Source organism: Ochotona curzoniae, unplaced genomic scaffold (assembly GCF_017591425.1).
Source record: "Ochotona curzoniae isolate NIBS_2020 unplaced genomic scaffold, NIBS_Ocur_1.0 contig_1014, whole genome shotgun sequence".
Classification (NCBI taxonomy): Eukaryota; Metazoa; Chordata; class Mammalia; order Lagomorpha; family Ochotonidae; genus Ochotona; species Ochotona curzoniae.
In genome coordinates this window covers 5,723,106-5,734,550 of record NW_024464920.1, presented here as the reverse complement: position 1 = coordinate 5,734,550, position 11,445 = coordinate 5,723,106, and the positions used below count along the sequence as shown (strand labels likewise).

Below are 11,445 nucleotides of genomic sequence, written 5' to 3'. Positions count from 1 at the left end.
CCTTTTAAAATGGCAGATGTTAATTTAAAAGCAGTGTATACTAACTTAACTTTGCTATGTGGTGATGATCTAACAAAAGTTGCAGAGCTCCGAAGAGTGTGTGGAGCATGTCTTTAACCGAGCATTTTATCCATTTCAATGAGTTTACAACTTGGATAAAACCAAAAAGAATGCACTGAGCTATACTGAACAATATTGTTTTTCTCATAGTATCTGATGTTTGTCAAGAAAATAAAAGATGAATGAGTTAAATACTTTCTAAAGCAAAATTCTGTTAATAACTGTTAAATGGTATGTTTATGTAATTATTCACTTAGTATTGCAAAAGATGGGGAGCATTTCATAGCTCAGAATACCTACAGCTCTAGAGATTCCTGTAAAATGGAAAAATAAATTTTTGCTCCGTCAAGTCTACAGTTCGCTATGGCAGAGACGAGTTCTTCTAAACGTCCAGATATTTGGACCTTGCAAGTCTCTCTAACAAAATCATCTGAAATACAGAATGCGTTCATCCTGTAGATGAGCCAACCTCTGCTATAGCCCAAGAAATGAATAGTGAGCAAATGAAAAAAAAAAAAGCTTTCAGCATTGAAAACACAACACAATGTCTAATAAGAATCATAGCTTTATTTCTGCTATAGAAAAAGGAGAGGTGAGGGGAAAAAATGTCTTTCTCTTAAACAAAGGATTTCAACAATTGCTTTACTTTACCTGAAAAATAAGAGACTACCTGTTGCAGAATGCAAAAGAATGAGACTACCCAAGTTTGGAGTGCAGGTTCTTTCCCAGCATACTGCACCCCTACACTTTCATTCAACTATGAAATTGCTCTGCATAGTCCCTGGGAGGCCTGGTGCGTGGAGATCATCCTCCCCAAAGGAATAAACAATGCAGTCCCAAAAAAGCTCTGGCTCATCTTAGACTGAAGGGGAAAAAAAGCTAAAGCGTTAACTTGCATAGCCATTCAAATTATTGCTCGTTTAAGTAAGGTCATTACAGGTAATTCTGCAGTAAATACATCTCTTCTCTCATTTCAAAACTCTAGCAAAAACGGGAGCTACTTCACAAAGGAAGATTTAGGGAAGGTTTGCAGGCACATCCAAGGGAGTCCAAGGGAAGAGAAATAATAAATTAAATAAATAGTATCTAATAAATAATGCAGATGATATTCATTATCTACAAACTTAAATGGCAGAGAATTCTGGCTTCCTTCGTGAATCCTTCCACAGTCCACCGTAGAAATACCAGCACTCCGTCGCAGAGTTCGTGGGAAGGCTTTGTCAATCTCGTTGCTTACCCATTTTCTCCAAGGAAGCTCATGGAGAGAAAAGCCACGGCAGTGGCCGTTGGGGTTTGTGAGCCCTCTGCAAGGCTGCTTCGGAGTGTGTTTACAAACCACGGGTGCAAAAGGAAGGTAAGTGCTACACTTGAGATAGGAAGAAACTAACTTAGACCACAAAGAGATAACAAATAGAATGTCAAAAGACAAGATCCATGTACAGTGTGGCACATTGCAAAGAGGAGCCGGGCCATGTAAGTGACACATTAATGGGTCACAGCCATTCTATTCATTGGTCCAATTGGTGTATCTTAAAGTTTCTCTCTCTGGTAGAAACAGACCTAATCCACTATCAAATCAGTCTTTTTGGCTTTCACTTGCATTTTAAAAATTATGCTCAGAAGCTCAACAAGGTAACATAATTCCTCAGATTCAATTTTTCTGGAGAAAGATACATTTGACAAAATCAGTGTTCGTATAAATGAAAGAGGTGATTACATGAATGAAGATCCTGCAGACTGGGTTGAACCTATGATGAAAGGGAGGGAATGTAGCCTAGCCAGTAGGATACTAGTTTAAATGTCCATGTTTCTCATTGGAGTGATTGGGTTTAACATCTGAATACAGCTCCAACTCAATCCCCTGCTCCTGGGAGGCAGTGGTAATGGCTTAGGTAAGAGAACAGGACTGAGTTCCTAACTCCCAGCTTCACTCCTCTTTCTGCCACTTAAGTCATTTGAAAAGTGAACGAGCAGATGCTCTCTCTCTCTCTCTCTCTCTCTCTTTCAATTTACAAAATAAAACATAGAACTGATCAAAACCTAAATAGAGAAAAGCATTCACTGACCTTGAATTTCATTTTTGCATTCCTAAGTCTGGTTCACTTGAAGTGTTATCTGTTATATGTAACAGCATATTATGTCTTAGAAGTGAAGGTGAGCTTATCATTCTGGAAGTCAGGGAAGGAGATAAGGAACTGAGGATGTGTTGGAAAAAGTCAAACTTGACTAATACATTGATTGGCACTTGTACTTCTGGAGATTATATTGTTATGGACAGAGGTTAATGGTCTCAATTATATTTACTTTAGCCAAATGAAATTACTCACGAGAAAGAAAAGCCAGTGGTTTTCTTATGGGAAAGTGTGAGAAGGAGAACCTCTGAGCCACAGCAGTTAGCCAATGGCCATTTTATTGCTCTGTAATGTGGACCTGGGTTATGTGCTGATTCCATTAGCTGCACATGCGCATCACCCTTCCAGAGTGTCCTGGTAATGGATGCCATGGACTGTCTCGATGACTTCTCTATGTCCCCTGTTCATAAGATCGTAAGGTTCCAGTGACTTGCTTGCCCTACGTCTAGGTCTGAAAAAGGTGCTTTGGTAATATTGCCAAGAATGTGATGATGTTGGCCGGAGTCCTCTTTAATGGCTCTCAAATCACTAAGGAAGATATGTTCAACTTTCAGACCAGTGAGAAATAGAGCTGATCTCTTCCAGAACATGCCTTGTCACTCATAGTAACAGCCACATGAAAGGACTAGCTTCAGGAAATCACTTTCAGATAGATTCAAAATAGTCTTGCTATGGAGTCCAAACTTCACCTTCGGTGAGTTGAGCGACCTTATGCTTCCTTTGGCCATTCCATTCGATCACCCCATGCAAGTGTTCATTTCCTATTATTGCTCCATTCTTTCAGTTTCAAGAAATTTATAAGAGTTATCAACAAGGTTGCAGAATTTCAGAAAGGTGAAAAAGTTTAGAAATCATAAAAACTTAGGAAAAAATTTACTTCAGATTACTAATAAATAAATGCTGGAAATGGAAAATTAATTGGCATAGATTATTCAAATGTTTGGTAACACTGGTAGAGTCCTGTTCTATTTTCACATGGTTGTAAGTCAACACATTATTTCATTTGTGAAAAGTTGATGAGAAAAGAGAGTGGCAGGTGTAGGAGGACCTAAATGGACTAAGACTACTGGACTTAATACATATTCATGGAGTTCTTTTAAGTCATTGAATCTAAAATTCCATCACTTGAGTTATAAGAAACACCTCACGTCATCATATTCTAAAATGCCAATTTGACTGCCCTAATCAGTGAATATTGTATTAAGCTGGGTCCCAATGCCGTGATGGGGGTAGGCATCATAGGACATGTCTATGGGAACGTCATAGCGGGAGGTCCCTGCCGAAAAGGGAGTTGAATGCATGTGCCCTGAGCTGAGACCAGCGGATGAGTAATGTGGCATGAAACTGTAGGGTTTTTCTAGGTCAGGAGATCCATCTTGCTTCAAGGAGAAGTTCCCACTGATGCTCAGTGGTGGGGTGAGTGGACCCTCATAAGGCGGTGGGCTGCAGTCAGGTGGGTGGCTCCCGAAAGATGATTCTCCCAAACTCTTGAATATCTGGGGCTTGAGATGAAGAAGGTGTGCCTCCATATGGCCATAAGGAGGGCTAGGGAGCCCTGGAGACTGATAGCTGAAGTTGTGGGCAGAGAGGGCAGACTCACAAATAGGCGACTTCTCCTCCCGCTTCTCCAGCAGGACAGCTTGAGGGCCCAGCTGCAGGCAGCCAGCCACTAGATTGCTTGTGGGCTGGGAGAGACCTTTGCACAACATCTCCACAAAGCCTTTGCCTTCCAGAGTCTGGCCTGTCTCCAGGACTTCAGACAAGGCCCAGATATAGTTCCTAGCCAGCCTGAGTGTCTCTATCTTGGAAAGCTTTTGGGTTTTAGAGTAGCATGGCATGACCCTTCTCAGGTTATCCAGGGCGTCATTGAGGCCATGCATCCGGGTCCGCTCTCTGGCGTTGGCCTTGACTCTTCGAGCCCTGAATCTCTCTAGGCGAGCTTTGGTCATCTTCTTCTTCTTAGGACCCCTTCTTTTAGGTTTCTCCCCATCTTCCTCCTCCTCTTCTTCCTCTTCAATACTGTCGTGCTCTTCAGTTAAGCTGCCAAGCACACCATATGCACCCTGCCTTCTCTCCTCCTCCTTCACTTCATTTTGAGAACCCAGGCCCTTGTCCATCCAGGAGGGCATGTTGACCAGTTCCACCACCTCCTTAGATTTCACATAGGTTTTTGCCATTTCCGGATTCTGGAAAACAGAAGCAACAAGGGTTATTTCTGCTGAGCACTTAAAACTTTCCTTTAATACTTTGCTAACAGAAATGCCGACCTTGTGTTGGGATTCAACTTTAGTGATCTTGTCCAACTCAATCATTCTAGGTGACTTAATCTAAGACTCAAAAGAAATGTCAAGAAAGCCAGTGTTATGGCATGCTACTTTCAACAATCAACTTCAAAAATAAGACTTGATTATTCATTGTCGTGCTAGTGCCTTTTTTTACTCTTGGATTCTTCACAGACATTTTATGCACAAAACGTTTTATACAAAATTAACAGGAAAGCCAAGGCAAACATACTTTTTTCTCTCTTGATAATAACGGTAAACCAATAAGTGAACCCTAAAAATTATTGCCTATGAAACAGTGGTGATGAAATGATTATCACTATATGCCATGTACATAATAATACTTATTACGATTGCAGGATAAAAAGATGATCAAATATAAACAAAATTGAATATTTACATCAAGAATACATATAAAACTGTGGCAATATCATTCAGGTTATTTTCTATTTCTTATACATAGAACTCTTCAACCTCCATTTCAAGGCATTTCACATACATCTCACTTATGATAGCCTCACTTCTCATTGCTTAGCATTGCTTAGCCAACTGGCAGCCTTAGGCATTTCCTAAGAAACAGCTCTGGGACAACTGGCTGGGGAACCACGTAGCCATCCAACATTTTCCTCACCATCACCAGAAGAGCTTTTTTTTTTTTGTCAGGGCACAACCTGTGTTTTGTCTAGTGTTCATGGTGTCAGCCGTGTGGGTGACATGAGATTTTGAAAGGATCAGGGGAAGAAAGGAGGGTTATCATTGACCCTTTTTCAAATGTGCCCATATGTTAATGTGAGAACTTTTGTCATTGCACATGTTCCTCACACCATCACACAAGACCAAGGCTACGGCCACAAAAACAAGCCAGGAGTCTACCAAATCCCTCTACGATTTTTTTTTTTTGTGTAACTATTATTAGAAATGCTTTGTTTAAGATGAAAAATTTGGAACAAATGCTAAACAAAATATAGTGGTGTCAAATGTAAATAAGAACTATTTCAAAACACAGACATGGTCTGTCTACTGTAATTCACTTGCCTAATGGCTAATGTGCAATCAGAGCTTACTTTGCAAAATATGCTATCTTAAAACAAGATGAGAAGGGTAGTTTTGTAAACATTTTGCACTTACATCAAGTTATTTCAAAATCCAATGAGAAATTTGCAGGGACATAGTTGACTAAATAAAACTGCCTGATAAGCTGCACGGAGGCATCCCGGTGTACCAGCTAGTCTCGGAAACACTAAACCTTCCATCACTTTTGATTATGAGAAAGAGGAGAATGTGATAAATGTTTTTTGATCCTTGGAGCTTGAGCTTCAAATCAATGAATGCAGGGATTAAGGCATAGCTTTTAAAAATATAAATATATGATTGGATTTGTTTCTAGTAATTGGAGCTTGTTTTCCCTGTAACCTCATTTACCTCCTATAAATAATTAATGTCACTGCATTGCGAAAACAGCCTAGGTTTCATGTTAATCAGCATGGAAATCATGTCAGCTTGACTTACTCACTTAATAAGGCTTCCTGGGTAAGCAGCTTTATTGAAAATACACATTGGAACCTATTGGTCAACTGGCTGCCTAGGCCAAGTCAGAAAATCCCACTTTTAATATGGATGATGGAGCTTGTGTGCTGAGCTGCGCTTCTAACTCAGGCAGATATCCAGAGGGAGAGTGAAGGACCTAATTAACTTTCTGTTCAAGAAACACAGATCTTTCCAGAGGCAGGTGCGCTCTGAGGCCACAGAGTGGGCTTAGGAAACTTAATACTCCTTCACGTAATGATAATAATGTTTGTGTCGCATTTTATAATACACAGAGCACTTCTGTTTCCACCAACTCATACATTCCTCATAGCGCATGTTTGTACTCATTTGGGGTCACTATGGATCATGTAATTTAAGTGATGAAAATGCAAGCACAGAGCTGGTAGAGGAGGACATAAAACCAGTTATTTTTTATTTCAAGTCATGGATTTTATGTATTTTTTTCTCCTCTCTTCTTCCATCAGCTACAGGAAGAAGAAAGATACATTGACTTCAGATGCAAATCTGTAGGACTAAGTTAACAGAACTGACCGTCACCCAGAGGAAGGCTAACTAGTTCTCCCTGGGATGTCTTTTGATTTTCATATTGCAGGATTTCTTCCTCTTCCACTTATTCTCCATCCCTCTCTTTCTCATTCTCCTCCTTCTTTTCCTCTAATCTTTGTCATCATCGTCATCGCGTGTCTACTTACCCACATACAGAAAAGAGAAGGAAGGTGTGAGAGAAGAGAGGCTCCTGTTTCACTCCTGGATCTGCACATCACCCTGGCCCAGATATCTGGCCATCACCATCCCCACATCTGTATCTAAGATCACTGCCTAGATCTTAGAATATTCACCCCCTTCAAAAAGTGGGATTGAGGCAGCAGAATAGCTCACCATCTGCCTTTGACACATTAATGGTTTCCATAAGTGTCATGAAGCTGCTTCCAAATTAGTTTGTTGATGGATATGAAGGGAAAGAACCAACTGGTTTTGGCCAAAACAGACATGCTAGTCAGTTTTTATGTTTGTCTCACTAACCATGGGAAGGACAGAATTGGCTCCAATTTTGCTTCCTCTCTTCCCAGAGGGTCTGGTCCATGAGCTCTGAAAGAATTCTATGAATACACAATGTTTTCTAAAATATGGAAGCTGGGATAGCACTGATGGGAACTCCATTTTAAATTCTGATTCCTAATTGTTGATCTCAAACACATTCCATGAGCTTTCTGTTCTTCCTTTTCCTCTTTGGTGAAATAGGAATGCGTATTTATAAAAAATTACATGAGTAGATGACTGTCACAGGCAAATAGAAGTGAGAAAATATTTTGCATTTATACATGCTATGAGATATCTGTATATTATGTATACATATTATGTATCTTGGGGTTTTATGTCTAATCCAGTCAGGCATATTTTCTTACTCAGAAACAAAGCTGTTTCACACAAGGGAATGATGAAAGTAAACCATATCAACAAATGCGTCTCCAGTAACCCAAATGTGACCTCATCTGACAGGCTTACAAAACTTGTGTTCACTGCAAGTAGCCTGATCTTTGTCCCAGTGGAGACCATTAAGTGCATACAAATATCAGCTTCGCTACTTTCTAGAGCTGTAATCTTACATGAATTTTGCAATTCTTATCTGCCTCAGCCTCCTTTGCTTTCAAATGGGAACAATAATAGTCCTACTTCATTGGATTATTGTGAGAATAAAATAATTTAATTATGTCTAAAACATTTTGATTAGTACCGGACGCAATGAAAGGGTTAGGTGTTGTTTTAAATCTTTTTTATTTTTTTTTTAGGATTTATTTACTTATTTTAGAGGCAGAGCTCTGGAAACAGCTCTCCCATTTGCTGTTTCGCTCTCCAAATGCAACAGCCTTGAGTGGATCAGGTGGAAGTAAGAACCAGGCTCTCCGTCCAAGTCTCCCACGTGGCTGATAGGAACTCAAGTACTTGAGCCATTATCTACTGCTTTCCAGGCACCTTGGCAGGGAGCTGGATTGGAACTGGAGTTGCCAGGAATTAAATCAGGCACTCTGACATGGGATGTAGGTATCCTAACCAATGATCAAACTCACTGTGCCGTAACACCCATCAGTGGATATTGTTATTCCTAATATTTACTATGAGTTTTTCTGCTGCTGTTATCTTTCATTGGACAAAAATTCTGTTGATCATAATCACATTTTGATGCTGCTTTTCCCATCAACAAAAATCAGTGGCTCCATTACAACACCCATTTCAAAACAAACAAACAAACAAAATCCCTAATGTCACTATTTGCCTTAGTCTAAGGACAATAAACATCGAAATCCTAATCATCTATGAGGATCTTTGAAACTCAGGTACCTCCTCTGGATTTATTAAGAGTTGTTCACATGAAAGAATATTGCTTTAAAAAAGGGAGAAAACACTTGACCAGATGCTCTCACTTAATCATATACTTTTTCAGGTTCGTAGTGGACTGTAGAAAATCTTTGGCACTAGTACATTTTCACCTTGATGAAACAATCATGTGAACATGTATTTCCCACCAACATCAAATGGCAAGGTTGTGAGAAGAATATAAAATATTTCTCAGATATTGAAAATAACAAGATACCTCAAAGAGAAATAGAAGAAAATGTCCACTGAATTTTTCCACCTGAATCATCTTGATGGTGCCAGAAAACCCAGCAGGAAAAATAAAAAGATAAACCCTGGCCTTGGATTTGAGTATTGAACATGTGTGCGGCAGTGATCTGAGTTTTAATCAAGGAAAGCCTAACTGGATACCCTCCTGCACAGGTGCCTAAACCTAAAGAAGAGATGTTTGTTTGATGGTCAATCATCTTACAGGTGCAGTGAAAATCTAGGGAAGTAAGAACTTCTTTGTCACTCACTCATGAGATGGGTACAAAAATATGATCTGAATTCATTTACTCTGGGACAAAATGGAAAAATAGTTTAGCCTTTCCTTCAATGTAGAGATTTCCATGGGGTGAGTGGCACAAGTACATGAGATAAGCATAAGCACTGTTAGATCATGATGCAAATGTAAATTTTGGCAGTTGTCTTATGAAGACTGAACAGGGAAGTCTGTTGTGCTAGCTCACAAAATTCGTGGTTTCCCATCTTAAGGTTTTCCCAGTTCCTAGAGAAGAAATGAGCTCTCAAAAGGTAGAGCAAACAGATCAAAAATCAACAAACGTTGCCCTTCAGGACTCCTCATCTGACACACAAACACATTCTGATTTTAGGAAGCCAATTCCCACATTCATTCTTGGTATTTGGATTCCCCTATACAACTACACAGTGTAGGACAATTTCCTTTTTTCCTATAGGATCTTTCAGTGAAACTTCAAGTTTAGCCTGTTCTCTCTGATTTCAAATATTTCTCTTTTTTATTTTTAACAGTTGTATTATTCATTGTTTACTCATTGGCAGTGATTGGGATTACCCAATATTTTCACTACTGGCACCAAAGTCCCTTGTGTATTACAACCACACAGAGCTGTCTAAGAATTCTCCCTGTACTTTCACTAACATGTTAATGTTTAACTGTTGAATAAGAAAGGGGCACATCTCCATTGGTGTATACTTTCTTTTAAAAGCAGATGACACTTTACCTCCTGATTCTCTGACTCTAAATACAGCAGAACAGAGACTCTCCTGCCCAGAAACTGGGAAATGGAAGAAACAACATGAACTAAATGCCTTGTTCAGACTGCCTCGTTCAAAACACACACACACACACACACACACACACACACACACACACACACAGCCAAACTTACTCATAAGTGGTCCTGATCAGAAGCAGTTTGTAGACAGTCTGTGCTCTTTCTGTCCAAATCTTTCATGCTCTACCAACTCCCTCTTAACTAACAGTTGTGCACCTGCATGCGCGCACACACATCTTTCCCAGCAAAGTCACCTCTTGGTTCAAATGCCTCAGATCTTAAAAGTGAGCTTTGTAAGCAGAAGTCACTCAGTCTGTCAATTCCCCCTAGATAGTCATTAACAATTCAAGACCATTCCTTATGTCAAAAACTGAGGGGGATATTGTACACTTACTTGTAGCTTCTGAATGTGCATTTTTTTTTGGACAAATGAGTGTGAGGCAGAAGAGTGAAAACATTTACTTAGACAGTTTTTAGCAGCTTTACCTGAAAAAGCTGTGGAAAAGGAAGTTTGCCTCACCCACCCCAATTACCCAAGGGCTTTCAGCAAGTCAAATAGATGACGATGAGAGTCACACTTATGGTTTTCCAGGGACTTTTCTAACTTCTTGTTCCATTTATCATTCCCCATCACTACCCTCCATCCCTGAGCAATCAGTCCTTCCAACCTCCATACTGGGTTGCATTGCAAAAGCTGGTAAACTTTTTAATGTTTCTCAGTAATCGTGCATGTGATAAAATGGGGCGAGGGATGCACATTCCATAGTCCCCACTTTATAAAACGATTTCGAGTACCTCTGCATTTTATCTCAGGTAATAGGTGCTATGAAATCTTAACATTTTAAGTAAATGTTTGTGTCTACTCCTGTCTGGCCTCACTCCCTCTGCTTCTATATTCCAATTGACCCAAGTCCTGTGCTTTCCACTCTTGGTCCAGAAGATACTCACATGGCCCCAACCACCCCGCCAGGTCTGTGGAAACTTTACACAAAAACTTCGTTAGCTCCAGTTTCCCCGCCCACTGGCTCACCTCAATCAGCAGCAGTTGCTGGGGTGAGCTCTGTGAATCTGTCCCAGGAGACAGAGAAGCCAAGGTCCCTGAGCATCCAGAGGGGGAAAAGGAGGTGCCGTCAGTGATCCATGCTAACCGGATGGTTCCCAGCTCAGACCCCTCTGACTGCTCCTTAAGCTACTCTTCCTTGGGATTCTGTGCGCTTCCCCAAGTGGTCTCCGTTGCAGCTGGTGCTTGCAGCCGGTCGGGCTTCAGTACCTCTCGTCCTGGTTAGCTCCCCGGAGTGAGAGCTTTCAGTACTACAGCCCCTGGGCAGCTCCTGCGCTCTGGCCCAAGCCGACAAGTCACAGCAGTTTTGATGGCTCTCCCAGCTGACCAGGGAGGGGGTGCTGCTGCCACTGCCCAACTCCTCCCCTTCCCCAGCCAATGACACGCCTACCTCCAAAGGCTCCTCCAGCCAGGACTGCGTGGCTATTGGTGTATTTGTTTAAACAGGGATAAGAATAGTGAACAGGATTTTGGAAGAAATGTTACTGAAGCTGAGGGGTTTAAAAAAAAAAAAGATTGAAGCTGTTTCTGGCTTAAAAAGTAAGAAACAGGAGTGGAGCAGCATGTGGAAAGAAAGTTGGGGGATGCTGAGAGAGAGGAGAGAGAACTATTCAGCGGAAAATGTAATACTGGCTCTGATCTCGAAAGAACCAGAAGGTGAGAGATTGTTGTCAAGCGCACAGTAACAGCAGCTGCCAACATTCATTTTG

General features: G+C 40.7%; 1 protein-coding gene across 1 annotated transcript; it reads right to left on the bottom strand.

Annotated features, from left to right (window-relative positions):
- Nucleotides 1-3,373: 3,373 nt before the first annotated feature.
- NEUROD4 (neuronal differentiation 4) lies at nt 3,374-4,372 on the bottom strand. The gene has a single exon (XM_040989428.1). The coding sequence runs from the start codon at nt 4,367-4,369 to the stop codon at nt 3,374-3,376; it is 996 nt and encodes a 331-aa protein (XP_040845362.1). The 5' UTR covers nt 4,370-4,372.
- Nucleotides 4,373-11,445: the final 7,073 nt, after the last annotated feature.

Excerpts from the sequence above, each read along its gene's own strand:
- NEUROD4 (XM_040989428.1), bottom strand. The coding sequence starts at position 4,369 with ATGGCAAAAACCTATGTGAAATCTAAGGAGGTGGTGGAACTGGTCAAC.